Source organism: Xenia sp. Carnegie-2017, unplaced genomic scaffold (assembly GCF_021976095.1).
Source record: "Xenia sp. Carnegie-2017 unplaced genomic scaffold, XeniaSp_v1 HiC_scaffold_6, whole genome shotgun sequence".
Taxonomy (NCBI): domain Eukaryota; kingdom Metazoa; phylum Cnidaria; class Anthozoa; order Malacalcyonacea; family Xeniidae; genus Xenia; species Xenia sp. Carnegie-2017.
Window position 1 is genome coordinate 4,886,025 of NW_025813526.1, and position 16,949 is coordinate 4,902,973.

Sequence of the window (16,949 nt, forward strand, 5' to 3'; positions counted from 1 at the left end):
GTTATAACAAATGGCAGTTTACTAATAGGTTTTTGCAAGCATACCCTTCTCATAAATTTCCCTTGATCTTTTTCCAAATACTTCATCGAGAAAAGTATTTTGTGCTGGGTCCGACACATTTGATTTTCTCAGTTGTAATTTACAGTTTTCGCGGAAGTGCCCAAAGCATCGTAAATGAATTGCATAGCACATACTGTTCTTCATGGCGCTGCTCAAAGCCTCTTCCCCATCTGTCCCAATGGCAAGAACGTTTTTTATGTTTTTATTAGGGAAGTCAATTTCCCAAAGAAGTAATCATACGATTCGGTTGTTTTGGTTTGGCTAATTAGAAGAGGTCCTATTATTAAAGGATGATGACCTTCTCTTCTTGTTATAACTTTCAAATTGCGATACGTCGTAACGGTTAAATTGAAGTTTCCTAGATTGAATGCGGGATCTGCAGAAAATATTACAAAGTTTTGAGGATCAGTGCAGAATTGCTCGATCTCATTAAGCTGCCAATCGTAACACAGAACACATCTGAGTTCAGGAGCAGCTGATACGTCACGAATAAAAGGATCTTCCCCTTGGCTTAATTGTTGGAAAAGAACAGCAAGAGAGTCAACTTTTTTAATACTCGTGATTTGCTTTGTTTTGGCTCGGCAATTTTTGGCTTACGTTCTGTTTCTGGGAAGGTCACTTGCTGCCAGTGGCGTAGCTAGCGAAAAACATTTGGTCGGGCTCACCAGGCGCCACCATGGTTGGCGCCGAGCGAGAAAATTTTCCGAATTTAGACTCCCTAGAACGTCGGAAACGGCAATCTTAGAAAGCAAATGCGTGATATTTATGCAGGAAATAGAACCATTTTGGTTAATTTAAATTGCCGAAGGATCTTATAGTAAAGCAGAAAAACAGTTCAAAAATAGTTGCAGATATGTGATTTATTTTCTCAACACAACATACATAAATAGATACCTATGTACATCTTGTAAAGAAACTTTGACAAAAGAACCGAAAAAGGCTCAGATTTGTCATCAACAACTATCAAAAGTTGTGATGAAATTGTCGTGCTGAAATGACAATCATAATTGACTGCATTAAAAAGTTCCCGGAAAAATTCTCACATGCCATGGACGTAAGACATCATCAGCTTGTTATCAGCCATATATGAATACCTATTTGTATAAAAAAGCAAGTCTTCGTGGTTTTTCAATGAACTTCTTTACTACCTCATCATGCAATGTGTTGGCGTCTTCTTTCTCTGACAGTATGTCTTTGTGAATGGAAATCCTGCAAAGAGAACTAAAACGTCCTTGGCTCAAAGTATTTCTAAGATAATTTTTTACCCTCTTCAAACATGAAAATGACCTCTGAACTGAAGCACTTGTAATTGACAAAACCCCATTTATCTTTAACTTCTGGAATACTAGATTGATAATGGAACTGAAAAATATATTTCAATAATTCATCGCATGAATCACAGTGAAAGTCTTTATCTCTGTAAATAAAACAAAGTTGGCTAACTAGCATTGGTATGTCAAACATATCACCATAAACCTCCTTTAGAAGATTTATTTTTTCTGAGGGCACTTTACCTTTCCACATCTTAAACAAGGTCAAAAATCTAAAACGCTCCATATCCTGAAATCGCTCGGTCAGCATAGTCACAATTGTGTCAAGAATTTCAAAATACATTTGTTTCTAATTATGCCGTTGGTCATACCTGGTTACTGGTGGTCCCACTTTCTCAACAGCCAGGTCGTACACCTGACAATATTCTGTATCATTTCTCAGAGAAGCAACAAAGGCCTTGAATCTCTCAAACCTACTCATTCCATAATGAAAGTCAGTGTCCTTGTCTTGCAAGATAGAATAAAGTATGGATGACTGCTCAAGAATTCTCTGACAAACATGTACCAAGAAACAAAACAAGAAGCCATTAAGGTAGCCAAGTAAACCAGTAACCTTACTTAACGTTTCATCATCCCAACCTATTGGATTATCAGTAAGATTTTCAAATATGTCTATCAGTTTCTCATAGTTAGAATGCAAGACATTGATGACATGAGCCCTATAATACCATCTTGTGTCACCAGGACTAGGAAACTCAAGCCTATGGGATGATAGTAAAGCTTTTCTTTTGGGGTGAATTCCTAGTAAAGGTGCAGAAAGCACTAATATTAACAAAGAAAATCTTAACAGGTGAGATGGAGGATGCAGCTTGACATAATACTAGATTTAGTCTATGTGCAGCACAGTGAACAAATTGAGCATAAGGATAATCCTGCTGAACTTGAGCTTGAACACCATTGAGATGACCAGACATAACAGATGCACCATCATAAGTTTGTCCAATAAATTTCTCTTTCACATTATTATATTGACTCAACTTACCCTTAACCACTGATGATATAGCAGTTGCAGTCCTATCACAACTAACATCAACAAACCCAAGCTGTCTTTCAATGACACTTTCCCCTTTGTCCATTCGAACAATTACACTCAATTGTTCTTGGGTAGAAACATCAGTTGCCTCATCAACCTGTATACTTAAGAAAGTGCAGCAATATATTTCCTTTAAAATCTCATCCTCTATTATCTTATCAAGACAATCAATCAAATCATTCTGAATATCTGGAGAGACTCCAGTAAACCGCCCTCCCCCAGCAAGGTGGGTTTCAGCAAGCCTTCCATGTAATCGCCTTTCACAAACAGAACCCATCTTGGCAAAACTTTCAAGTAGCTCTCTATAATTTCCTCTATTCATGCTGCTACTAGATTCATCATCTTGCCTAGACAAGTATAAAACAGCTTCTGTTATGGTTTTCAACATTTCCCTGTTTTGCCTTACCTCCTCGTTATGACGCTGAATCTCTTCACGTCTAGTTTGTGACATGAGACAGTCGATACGAGGCTGAAAACCGTAGGTCTTCCAGGTCTTGTAGGCACCCATGTGCGATTTTGCCTTCTCATGCTTCTTACAATCGGATAGGAAATTCTTCATGTTTTTGAATCCCGTCTGCGTCCATGAAGATGACGATCCAGGGCAAAATAAAAGACAAGGCCAACAGAACAATGCATTCTTTTCTGAGCTACAACAAAGCCAATCTTTCTTCGAGTACCAACTTTCCTGAAAGCTTCTATTGCCTGTAGTCGCTTGTAAATTTGGAATTGGCCGCTGCTTTACCAGTATATTTTGCTCGCCTGATTGTCGAACAGAAAAGCGTTTCTTTTGTAGTTCACTTATTATATCGATTTCATTAGCCGAAGCCATTGTAATGTAAGTTATCACGATTTCCGAACGTATATTTCGAAAGCTCAAAATTCCAGTCACGCTTTTGAAAATGAGCCCGACTAGATGTTGTTAAACGTTTGAGCACAGAATAGATATATACAGAAGAGCCACTCAGCGAAAAATCTGTCCCCTACTTGTACCCAGTTCTTAAGTGCGCATCTTTTGCGTCCGCCATTACTCCAGCCAGATAAACTGGCCAGAATGTACATAGATTAATATTATGAAGAGTTGTTTTTCGAAAATTTGACGAATTTAAATTCACTTATGGACAAAATTTTTAATGCCATCGGATAGGATACCAAGCATATGAGGTGAGAAACAGTTTTGTTGTAAAATACGTTCGTCAAATATAATTTTACGGGTTTTATAGTTTCTTGCCTTGAATTGTAAGCGAGATCCATGTTTAGAACGTCTCTTATATTGAACGGCAGTTGCCCTAAAAATTTATAATTTAGGACAAAAGTAATAAATATATTTAGTATGATTCCATTTCTGTATTTTCTAGTAAAGAGTTTCCTATTAGAATGGTCAACGGATTTGATAGAAGCGATAAAACGACCTACTGTGCGTAAAGAACGTTCTTCAGGTGAAGACGTTATTAGTATAAAATTTGGACTAAACTAATTTATATTTGATTCTTGAATCGGGGCTTTTTATTTGCAATGTAGCTTGTCTGCATAATTGTAATTGAAAGTTTTTATTTGTAATTGAATATTGAGTTCCTGTGGCTATCATGTCTGTCAAATTTGTATTAACTTAAAAATAAAGATATTTCTTGTTGTCTTATTTTTAATAAACAATATATGAAATTACAGTTTTTTAAAGAATGAAGTTATTGATAAATTGTTACAATTAAATTAACAACTTTGCCATTATGTCAAGCATATTGTCAAGCTCCTACAGCTTAGCTCTTTGGTTAAACTTCACTTGTGAGTTGTGACCAACAATTGTATGTGAAAAATGATTAGAATTATGTTTGATTCACATCCATCCAACTAACTTCCAAAAAATGAAAGTCAAATATGCTACACAGATTTTTAGTCATACCGTTGCAGCAGCTATTTGCACATACGTCAGCTTGGGAGGATTATCATCTTGTGCCAGTGGAAATGCAGAGTTTCTCTTGAAGTTTGATTCCCTCTTTGATTTTGTAAATAGCTCCAAGCTAAAAGCAATGAAAGAGTTGAGAAGACCAATCACAACAAAGAGTTCACACATCACATTTTTGAAAGAATCCTTACAATTTATTAAAAAAATTAAAGTTTTCAATGGCAATGAGGATGTGACAGGCAGGATAAAATCTCTAAAAGGTTGGTTGGTTACAATTAGTGCAATTATAAACATCTGGAGTACATTGCAAACCGCCCACAACTTTACTTACCTACTTACCAGAAGGCTGAACACAGACCCACTTGAAAATTTTTTTCGGAAGCATACGACAACAAGGGGGGAATTGCGACAACCCCACACCAATACAGTTCACAAGAGCATTTCGAAAATTGTTTTTTAGTGCGCTTCTTACATCATCAAAAGGCAACTGTGCTAAAGATATGGATGTCCACTTGGTTCAATGCACAACAGCAAATATATCAAAGCCAAAACATGTAGACAACATGCCACAATCCCATCCAAGCATTCTTTCAATTGGACCAGCAGATTATAGAGAACAGAATGTGACTTCTAACATCATTCAAGATAACGCTGTAGCTTATGTTGCTGGCTACTTGCTGAAAAAATCATTCAAGAGGCACAGCTGTGATGAATGCAAGAGAATTTTGACATCAAATGATTTTGACAGTGATCAACAGCTTTTCTGCTATTTCAAAGCATGTGATAGTAAGAATTTTGGTGGGTTGAATGTCCCGGCTAGAAGATACCTGGAATACATAAAGACACTGGATGTTACTTACGTCAATTGCTTTTCTGCTACAACGAAAAATTCCAACGTTGGGGCAAATATATTAAAAGTCTTCCAGGCAATTCCACCAGTTGATGTATGTACAGAGTTCCCACATGATTATTTGTTAAAGCTTTTTGTCCGAATGCGTATCTATTACGCGATCAAATTTGCAAATCGTGACTTTACCACCACCAAAAGGAAATGTCGGAAATATATTAAAGTCAAACATCTTTAAACTAAACAAAATTGAAGAATTTAATGCAGAGCAGGTTTATTCACAGTCCAAGAGAAAACATAGACAAATAAACTGACCTTTACCTCTAGAACTTTGGTGAACAGCCAGGACAGACGACATGTCGTCCGTATTCAAGTTCTACTTTGAATGTTTCTACAAACAATTATTTTTCAACTACGATATCGAATTGACTGATAAGACATAAAAGACTTGCTGCGATTTACTGTCTCTACTCGAAAAGCGCAAAAAACTGCCAATGTGCCGAACTATTTTAGTTTTTGGTTAAAAACTTGTCCTTGGCACTATAAATTACATTGCGATCTGGCTGCATTTATCTGGCTGGAAACATGGCCGCCGTGTAAAGTTGCCCGGATGCTGGGGACACGAACATCAAAGGTTCCGACATCGAGTGGCGCTTCTGTATGTATCTATTCTGTGGTTTGAGTGTGTTCACAGCTACTCTCAACCAATCAGATTACAGATATTCCCACTATAGATTTTATTACTTGGTCGGGCTGAATTTTCAGAGCCCGACTAGATGTTGCGAAACAGCGCATTTGAGTTTGCTCAGTTGCTGTCAACCAATCAGATTGCAGATAATCCCACTATAGATTTTACTACTTGGTCGGGCTGAATTTTCAGAGCCCGACTAAACTGCGTAATGCCTGGCACTAGAAATGCACTTGTCATTGTTGCTAAGTAACGTTTAAAAATATGATAATTTTGCTAATAACGACGCAATTTGACAAATATTACACTAATAGACTGTGGATTATTCCAAAAAGAGACGCAGAATTTAAAATTTTCGCAAATCCAATTTTAAAGAAAACAAATTTTTCATTTTTGGGAAAATATTTGGTCGGGCTGGGCCCGACCAGCCAGACCGCTAGCTACGCCACTGCTTGCTGCACTGGCACCTAAGTAACTACCACTTTCTTCACTCACACGATGAAAGGTTCCTCTAGGTCCAGATGCTTCAGCAACTTCAACAATCTATGCGTTCGCTTTATCAAACACTTCACTAAAGAAATCTTTGTCCTCAAAAGAGTTAATTGATAGTGATCTTATCTCACTGAAGAATATTTTTGTGTTAAATGGATATCCGGAAAAGTTGCTAGTCAAACTTTTCTTATCCACTAACAATGAACGGAATAAACTTTTCGGACCGGCCAAGTGCCCTGTTTTCCTTAAACTTCCCTGGATGGGTAAGGCCTCTAATGACATCGAGAGGGAAACTAAAAATATCAACGAGAGTTTGTTTTTTGCATGCAATGTGGTCTTTATATTCTCAAAAAGAACTATTCTTCCACCCACTCCCAAAGAGTCTCTCCCTGCTCAAATATCAAGCAATGTAGTCTACGAGTTTAAATGTGAGTGTGATGCTCGCTATGTAGGTAGGACTTCTCAAAGGTTGGGTGAAAGAATAAAACAACATGTACCAGCTTCTGTCAGGAATAAAACTGTTCCTTTACGACAACTACCAAAACGTGGGTGTAAAAGTGAAAATCCGATTCTATGTGATTCAGCGATTGGAAAACATCTTTTGAGCAACACTCGCTGTGCCAATGCTTATTCTGATGAAAACTTTAGAATTATTTAAAAATGTCGCTCGTTATTCCAGCTACGCGTCATGGAGTCGGTATTAATTAAATTGACTAATCCTGTCCTTTGCCGACAAAAGGATTACGTGTTTAATCTGCCTCTGTTTTAAGTGTCATCTCTAAAAATAGGGAGGACATTGACCTTTTGTAACGTTATAAATATAGCATGGTTTGGAGGTTCTCATTTAGCAGACGTTGACACCTGACGAGTAGTCTGCCGAAATGCATAGTGTCTCTTTCTAGCTGTAAATAACTGTTCCTTTGAATTGTTGGGTTAGTGTTCTGGTTAAAACAGTTCTTTTAAGAACTATTACATTGTTATTATCACCATTCACCATGGTATTTGCTATTTTGAAATCCATCTTTAAGTTTGTCACCACGACAAAGTCTCTGTTTCATAATCTTATATTACTCAAATCATACGATAAAGAAAGTATATATTAATTGAAACCATAAGTAAGTAAAAGCTTTGCATGAACTTATGCAAAGAATGTCCTACAGGTAATTTCCTTTTTACAGATAAGATAAGAATATTTGTTGAGGTCCCACTTCTCTGCTGGTTCACATTTCTTTGACACAATTCGTTTTAACTTTAATTCACTGAGGTAATTGTATGTGCTAGAAATAGTTACTTGCATTCTTTGATACGAACGGTAGTCATATTGCAAAACATGAGTCAATCCTTCTTTTTATAGATGATTTTATAGCGTTATAGTTTCTCACGCATAGCAAAAAGAAAGATTCAAGCAAATAAACAAAGAACTTGTATATAGCTCTTTATAAATATTAACAGAAAACTAACCTAGCGACATTATTTCTATTGCTATGACTAAAAGAATGCAGTGAAACAGAATTTTAAATTTGACTCAAAGTCATACGGATATTACGACAGAAAATATCATAAAGGCTTTTTGAATGCGTTTGGCTAATATTCATCAAACGTTGTCATATAGCTACAGCAAACATGAAAAACACGTCGTCTGCACTTGGAAAATACTCAAACTACAATATTTGAAAAACATGCTTTTCGTCATTTTCCAGTTGTTGTGCTTCTTACCTCAGTTTTCACATGTCGGCTAGAACCTGCGTCAGATTTCTGCCGTTTGTCAATATGTTCTTGTATTCGGCTCATGTTAACCGAAGTCTGTATTAAAAACGAAAAGAAATAGTCGGAGAAGATAAGACAATGATCTTTCACATTTTGATCCACCTGAAAGAGACTGTCGTCACTATCATCACTCAAAATCACAATTTGTTCCTTTGGATGATTCCTTTCAGCTAATTCTTTATATTTCATTTTACTCTATAAATATGTCACAATATATACACAGACTGAAATTTCAGAACAGGTTTGTGAAACGCACAGTTCTTAAATACTTCGGAATCAATTGACATAAATACACCAAAACCATGTGGAGGAACAGGAGCCCAACACAGTATTCTTCTTCATTCCAAGATTCAAATGTTGGTGACGTACACTATCTCTCTTGGCTTGGCTTCGCGAACGAAGATTTTATGAAGGGTGCTGTCCACGTCGACTACAGGCACGCTCGTGGCTGACAAGTCCGATGCGAGACAAACAGGTTCGGCCGCAGCGGCTACAGTCAAAGATCACGTCAGGTACGGCTGCTGAAGCTTCCCGGTTCTTCCTCCTGCGGCGTTTCTCCCTCAAGTTCTCTGTTCGAGAGTCCTCAAAGGAGGAGACGTACACTATGATGACATGTTAAAAAGTCAATATGCGTCTATTTGACTTTATATGCTCTATAACAGTTATTATATGCTACACAACAGATTGTATAGTATTATGACAGAAGTAACGCTCATATGAAGTTAAACGAAATCGCTTGAAGGACCTTTTTAAGGCAGCGAAGACTTTTTCTACGGCTGCAAGAAAGATTGCTTGACTTTAGCTGCTTTCTGTCTTCATCGGTGGTAGCATTGTTGCTGTCCTAGTATAATGTGTTATTATTAATAATTCTTTTTATTACTCTGCCTAATAAAATTTCGAAATATATTTTTTTCAAAAGTAAATGAATTAGTCTATTAAATGCTCTCACTGAACATACATCGCTTTGGCTGGAAATGCTCAAATCTTGCATCATAGATGGACTTTGTTTGTCTGACACATTGCTTTTGCAAGGTTTGTTCTTTAAAATGAAAAAAACACAAATAAAAATCTTTTAATGTATTTTCTTACTAAATATCAGTACTCCTATATTAAATTTAGGTACCTTTGCACGACATCCATTTTCATCTTCGCTGGAATAAGTGGAATCATAACCAATTTTTACAATGTCCGAGTACAAACGTTTGGACATGATGTACAATCGATGTGATTAAAATATACTTTCAAGCTGTAACTGATGCACTGGCTAACTTGCAACTGCTTTTAACCTCAGCTTTCAAAAGGAAGTTCAAGTTGAAAACTGCAATATACGTGTACTGCTTTGCCAAATGAGTTGACGGAAATCATTATCAGTGCAGTAAATATGAACAGGCCCACCCACGTAAGGCCAACATGAGTGAAATGCCATTGACAAAACACGAAAAAAATACAATGAGGTTTCATTGCGTTACACTCTATATGACTGACTGAAAATTGAAATATGCACGTTTAATTGCTTTAAATAATGAGGTCAAAAATTATATCCTGAAAGATAAAGCTCGTTTAAATTACTGTCAAACTCCTACGATAAGTCATTTGCAATTCCCGCCCACAACAAACAGACGTCCCTACAGACGTTCGTCTTACATCCGCGCCCGCTTTTTATACACACCCTTTTTTCCGAGTATAATTCACAAAACAACTTCAAATGTATAATTTTGATTATAGTGTTAATCTTTATTGAAGGTTGCGATTGCACAAGCTCCTTTTTACTGCAAGGGAAAGACTATCTCACTGAAAGTAGCAATGAAATTTGTTTAAACTGCTTTGCAAACCTTGGTACCACCATATCACCATCTGATGAGGTAATACATCATTTATCTCAGTCCATATGCTACCTTTATGGCAATAAAAACAATTCTGACGTCAACGTTGTGGGATATTTTGTTTACCGATGGCAAATATGATGAAGAGATGTTGCCACCAAATGAAGATTCCCTTTTGCAACATATCAAACACACCGCATACCTATGTTATATTTGGGGAAATGCTATTCAACCCATTCTTAATCTTTCTAATTTCACCGAGCATGGTTGGAGAATTAAAGAGAATGGAAAGGTCAGTATTAATTGGATGAGTCCTCCTCCAGCTTATATTAGGGAGTATTGTGTTTAGTATATTAGGTATGCTCGTCAATATTACATGCCATGCATTATTACACGGTCATAATTTCTAGGGATTGAGGTTTATCCATAGAATAAATTAAAGATGGCAGCTATCAATTATTGATGAGTGATGATTAAAACTGCGAATTACAAAACAACTGTAACTACGATTTTAGAACTCTTCGGAATAGAATTCAGCGTGGTCGAAAATACCAAGCGGAAATAAAATTACTCAGTTCAAAAGCCCGCCGCACACTGGTAAACTTGCCGCGCGTACTTGTTATTCGTGACAAGTGTGATCGACAAAATTCAAACGCGTTTGATATTTGACTCATCTGTCACGAATGACAAATGTTGTTCAAAACTTCCGCGCACATTAGGAAATTTTGTCGATCACACTTGTCACGAATAACAAGTACGCGCGGCAAGTTTACCAGTGTGCGGCGGGCTTAAGAGTCAGGGGCGAATCTAGAGTATGTCAAATCAGTCACGCGACTGATGTTTTTAGTTCTAAAATTACTTATCAAATTTAATGTTTACCATTTTTTGTGATCATTAACTTCCCGTTCTGTAATCGCTTGGATTTCATCGGCAAAATTCTGTTTTATACCTGAAAACTTATATAAATACCACCTTTGTATACGGATCAGTAGATTTTAACGTATCTGGTATTATAATTAACTGACTGACTGATAAGCTGGGTGGCTGGACTGGTTCGACCAATAACGGAGTTCTAGAACGCTATTTTCAGCCATTCCATTGGTCAATAGCCAGATCAGTGGATCATCTGGAATAATCTCGACTGATGGGCAGACCAATAAGGGTGTTCAATTTTGAAGCACTAAACCGGACAAATTTGTCTTTCAGGAAAAAGTGCTGAACTTCAAATTTGCATTTTCTGAATCCAATTAATCGCTTCTGAACTCAAAATATATCTGATAAACTTAAAAAATATATGCCAAAATTAAAAAACATTTACCAAACTAGAAAAATTTATGCTAATTTATGCTTGGTTCGACAAACAACTCCCGCAGAAACAGCGGCTCGACCGGCTCGACTTCAACGGAAAACTGCGAAGTTGTTTTCCAAACTTAGCAAGTCACTCAGCCATAAGGCAACATCAACCCAACCCAAATGCCAATGAGTCGGGCTTCAAAGTTGCATCTTTCTGGCAACAAGAAAAAACGAAAGCGCACATCGACGACCTCTAAATCAACCTTGAAACCCAAAGCAGTACACAAAGCCCTGGTGTTGGTTCCGGAACCAACTCAAACTTTAGTTCCTACTCATTCTTCTCGTGTTTTGTTGGAAAGTGACGGTTTGTTATTCACAGCTTTCCTTTTGTAAGAGAATGGGATGATATTAATTTAAAAGGAGAAATAGAAAAAGTTTTTCTGCAGATCCAAGAGTGTATTGGTGGGTGAGCAGTGAGGGGAGTTAAAAACAGCACAGAAATGAATTAGTATTATAAGCCATTTGCTCCAACTTTACTGGAAATACCTTTTGCCTCATAGTTTCTGTATGAATATTATACACTCTAAAAACATCATGGTTAAAAAGTCCTGGTTGAATGAATTTCAACGCCAAATATGTTAAGTTAACTCAGATTTTGGTTAAAATCCGGGTTAATTTTTAGTTCAACACTGTAGTGCAGTTCACTGTACTACCAGGATGCAGGTAAAGAAAAAATCAAAATGGCGGCTCACTAATTTTCGGGACGAAATAGTCAAAATTTGTTTATAATTTGCGCCATTAATGCTTTTGCAGAAACAAAAAAATAAAAAAAACTTTTTCGGGTGTCGATATACATATTTACAAAATTTGAGAAGATGCCAATCGTTGGAAAACGCTATTTAAATGCTGTCATTAGTTTAAGGAGTGGGGAAAAGAACTAGTATATTGCATGCAGCTCATGACAACCTCCGAATGATAAAAACGAAGCACTAGTCTGGACAAACACCATTGATCTTAAATAATTAGTTGAGAATACGTACGCTTCTTTTGATTGTTTGATCATAGCAAACGAAACAACCCTGTGCGAATTCCGGGGTTAGACGGCCACCTGAGATAAATAATGAAGAAAACCCTGTCATCTGAGACTGAGAGCAACTGCTTGGTTAAGCTTTCATGAAATGGGGAAAGAAAAATGGCTGATCGAGAAGTACGAGAACCGCTCGACACTTTGAACTTAGGCAATAAAGTTTTAGTGAAAAAGTCATATTTTAATGTAATAAAGATTTAGATCAAAACTAGTGATGAGAATTCTAAAGTACAAGTATTTTTCCATCAGAATTAATAACATTAGTAGCTACATTCATCAACGATACAGCTTTGTTGGTGTTGAAACTTAAAAGTTAGCAAACAACCATTTGTTAGCTACAATATTTAAAAATAATCAGTGTAATTCTAATCAGTGTATTTCTGAACAATTATGATTGTTCTAAGTGTTTTAAAGTGGTTCTATGACGAAAACCTAACGTCAAAAAATCATTGATTTTAGCATTCAATAGTTTAAACACATATCAATTATTGCTTTCGTAAAATGTAAGCAAAAATAATAATATAACGAGGAAGTTATGAACATTTGAAATGTCTAATTTTCATGTCCGCCATTAAAATCGGCCATTTTGAATATTTGCACTCAGTAAAGGTATGTGACGTCATAGTCTTAACACGGCTAGAAGCGCACATTGGAAAGTATACAAAGTAATACATAAGTAGAGAAAAAAAATGTCAAATTCATCGAGATCTAGCTCACTCTCTGAGTCTTCGATCGAGACCAACGCATCGGTTTCTTCATCGGAATTTATAACGGCAAATTCGGACGAATCTAATTAGGAAATTTTGCCATTTGCCGATAATATTGAAGCGCTTGCTTCGCCCGATGAAATTGCTGAGTACGAAGCTGCAGTCGCAGAAGAACGGCGGGTTGAAGACATGCAGCAAGATCGTTTTGATGTTACTTCATGGTAAGATGTCATTCTTATTGTGTTACTTTGATCTGAATCGTCTGCCGTTAGCTATGATAACTTTATGGAAACATACAATTTGGCCAATATTAAAGGTGTGAATGTGGCCATTGTTCGTTGGATCTTGTTGTCAACCCTCAAGAGTGCCGATGCTGCATGGAAATAGAGCAATCCGTGGTAAAATGTATCAGTTCGAAATCGATGAAAGGAAATGCATTTTGGATCACCCTGGCTTTAACGAAGTTTGCCTGAACGAATTTGCTCTTCAAGCAGCTTCGTTAGGTTTAAAGACCAAAGGTCATCGCATGATACAGACACTTCATTTTGTATTTCCTTTAAAACCTTAGTATAAATGTATATTATATATTGAAAGTTTGCCTGGAGTTATTATTGGTTCTCTCAAATTGTGAAAATTTATCATCTGCAATATGTGTAAGTATATAATAGTTGCAACTCGTGCTAACCTGACGCCGCTCTTTTGACGTTGTTGGTGTTTGTGATTTCTTCCAAATAGTAGGTACGGCACCAGGTTTGTGCCGTCTAGTCATACCACCAAAATGGAATAAACGCTCAAAACAATCATCCGAGAAGTGATTCGAACAAATCATAAATCGAAATTCGCGCGAACTCGGATTAAAGTTTGCGCGCTTCGTCTGAACAAATTTAACCCAAATTCTTCTCAGACTCGTCGTTTGGGCTTTTATGTAATGAAATGCCTGTACTTCTATCAGACCTATTACTGCAATCTTGCACGACACAGCGTGTTGAAGGCATGTTAAAAAAATTGAGTTATACAACGTTTTATATCTCTATTTGTATATAGTGTTATATTGTAAACAGCCGCGAGTTAAGACTATGACGTCACAAGCACCTTCCTTCTTGAAAATTCAAATATGGCGCATTTTAATGGCGGCTCTTAAAGTTCAAGTTTTATCGCTACGTAACTCGAGCAGCATGAAATACATTGCGCTAAAATTTCGCCAGAAGAGATTTTTTACATGCACTATTAATCTATGAAAAAAAACGAGAGGCAAAATTTTCGTCATAGTACCACTTTAAGTTATTGCACCAAATAGCAGTTGCAATCTCCTCAACCACTCCATTTTGTACCTTACAGTTATAAATTTACTCATGGAAATCTAATCAATAATTTTGGAATGATTTACCCTCTGAAAAATTGACAATTTTGGGAGACTTGTCATGCAGCAAGAGCTAAATAATCGTTTCGAGTCTATGCTTCAGCCTTTATAAACTGTGATGGCAGACCTAAGAGAATTGTCCTCAAACTAACATTACCCATAAGAGCCTAGTCTTGATAGAGGTCTGAGAAGCTAAGAGAAGAACAGTTAAATAGACAGACACTTGACTATAAAACACAATATTATATTAAATATAGTTTCACAAAATATAATTTCATCTCAATTCTAAAATACACTGTCTTCATGGTAAGTAGTCTTTGTCGTAATACTAGGTACAATCTCCAAAAGCACAACACTTTCTCTCAGAGCTATAAATATTCATGACAATTTATATGAGTTTTGAAATGCACAACAACTTTAATAATTTACTTTCTTTGTAGACAAGTCACACAGAAAGAGCTGAATGATAGAGTCACACTACATGCTTGATAAAGTATAAACTGTGTTCCAGTAAGGGCAATGGAGGATTGATAACTGGGATGCCAAAATTCATATAATTTTGTTATGTAATGTCTAATGGCAATTGATTTCAATCGAAACTAACAGAGTAAAACAGGTATTTATAAATATTTGTTCCATCTTACTAGTTATTATCAATCCTCTGCCACCCTTGTATTCGAGACCTGTGAGGTACTTGGCCTGAAACTAGCTTCACCGGGCATTAGAACCTGATCATTATAAAGATCAGTGAAGCTAGTAGAACAGTTAACAACAAACATTGAAATTTAGGAAAACAACCTTCTGAATGAAATATACTTTCAACTCATATAATAAAAAATTTCCATGATTATAACTGATTATAACACCGTCCATTATTATCTTCAAACTGTTTGTACTGACAAAAAGCAGCATAGCTTATTCAAAGAATGCCATTTGGTCCACGAAATTCAGTTGACGAGAAAATTATCGCCTGACTGTCGCCACAAATCAAATTATGACATTGTTTACATCATCGATTATCACCAACCATTTCACAGCATTGTAGACTTGAATATAACTGTAATACCAAAATCTTCTCTGGAAGAATATGAAAAGCCAGAAGCTTCGAATTACAAGCAGGTAAATACAAAGTCACACATAGTAATACCACGAACGACAATAATCAACCGAACGATAATCGACGATAATGCTCAATCAGTGTTGCTAGATGGGTAGCCTGCAAACCCGCCCGAGCTACCTTTAAAAGTAGCCCAAAAATAGCCCAATTATATTTTGCAAGAAATAGCCCAAATTTGCATCAAAACAAGTAAAAACTAGCCCAAGTTTGTTGACATCTAGATTTGATTACATCAACCTTTTCAGAAGTTAAATTTGATTCCGCCAATGCCACTTGAAATAAAATACCAAAGTCGACCGCAGAAAGAGGCAAATGATTTCTCTCATCCTCTATGTCGTACGTGAGAGTGGAGCACCATGTTGTAAATGTCACAGGCTTCATAGTACGGAAAAGAAACGCTTTATACAAACTCATAACATCAGTGAGGAGTTGCAACGGGTTAGCAGAATCTTACTGAAACAGCTTATTTACTCGGTTTAATTCTTTAAGGATAGGCTGCAGAAAAATTAGATATAATTTATTCTCCTTGTCACCATACATTTGAAAAAGTAATTCTGCAGTGTAGTTGCGATCTTCATCTTTGGCAAGCTGAAAGTGTAGTTTCAGTTCGTCAAACTGTTGGAGTATTCGGTCAACACATGCAGAAATAGATAGCCAACGTGTGTCGGAGAGCTTTAAAATCTTCAAAGGTGCTTCCCCCACGTTGATAGCTGAATAGATCTGGCGATACTTTCGTTGCCTAGAAGTGCTATGAGAAAACCAGTTGTACGTTTCTGACACCATGAACTCCACATTCCGTGGCATTACTTTAAGAACATGTGAGGAACAAAGTTGGATAGAATGACAAATGCATCTTATATGTATTATGTTAGGGCATAGTTCACGAAATTTTGTGATTACAGAATTGTTCCTTCCACACATTGTGTTGCACCCATCAGTGGCCAAGCCTATACACTGCTTGATATCAAGTTCCTTTGCTCTCAAAAATTCAATTATTGCTTGAAAAATGGCCTCTGCCGTTCCTGATTCAATAGACAAAAGTCCAAGGAAGCTTGTGAGAATCTGTTGTTTGGCTGCGCTGTAATACTTAACCATAATGCACAGTTGTTTTTCATTGCCAATGTCAGTGCTTTCATCTATAATTAGTAAATAAGGGATATCGGCCAATTCTTGAAGTAGCTGTTCTAACATCGCTGGTCCTAACACACATTTAATCAATGCAGTACACTTTGTTCTGTGGAGTTTAACATCTTTCCTTGAGACATCTTTAAATAACTCGCCAAGATGATCCACGGTGTTTAAGCTAGAATAACACGCGATGTGGGCAGCGATCTTTATCTCTGTAACTTTTAGAGAATTGTCTACATTTTTACTTTGACAACCTAACTCAAATAAGGTTCTTGAACTGGAAAAAGGTTGCTTGTTGCGCTTATGTTTCTCAGTT

At 36.7% G+C, this 16,949-nt stretch overlaps 1 protein-coding gene and 2 long non-coding RNA genes across 4 annotated transcripts; 2 read left to right on the plus strand and 1 right to left on the minus strand.

Moving 5' to 3' along the window:
• Positions 1-938: 938 nt before the first annotated feature.
• Positions 939-3,160, minus strand: LOC124457382. Of its 2 annotated transcripts, XM_047007644.1 has the most exons (5): positions 2,831-3,160; positions 2,374-2,521; positions 1,703-1,970; positions 1,348-1,422; positions 939-1,269 (listed from the first exon to the last, which is right to left on the minus strand). In XM_047007644.1, exons 1-5 carry the CDS (start codon positions 2,981-2,983, stop codon positions 1,155-1,157), a joined length of 759 nt encoding a protein of 252 aa, XP_046863600.1. In that variant the 5' UTR covers positions 2,984-3,160; the 3' UTR covers positions 939-1,154. The 2 variants fall into 2 exon arrangements, with proteins under 2 accessions (XP_046863600.1, XP_046863601.1); XM_047007645.1 differs by lacking the exon at positions 1,348-1,422.
• Positions 1,505-13,922, plus strand: LOC124457384. Its single transcript, XR_006952555.1, has 3 exons — positions 1,505-1,515; positions 13,418-13,695; positions 13,889-13,922. It is a non-coding gene; the product is annotated as an uncharacterized LOC124457384 (long non-coding RNA).
• LOC124457383 lies at positions 3,470-4,074 on the plus strand. Its single transcript, XR_006952554.1, has 2 exons — positions 3,470-3,585; positions 3,780-4,074. It is a non-coding gene; the product is annotated as an uncharacterized LOC124457383 (long non-coding RNA).
• Positions 13,923-16,949: the final 3,027 nt, after the last annotated feature.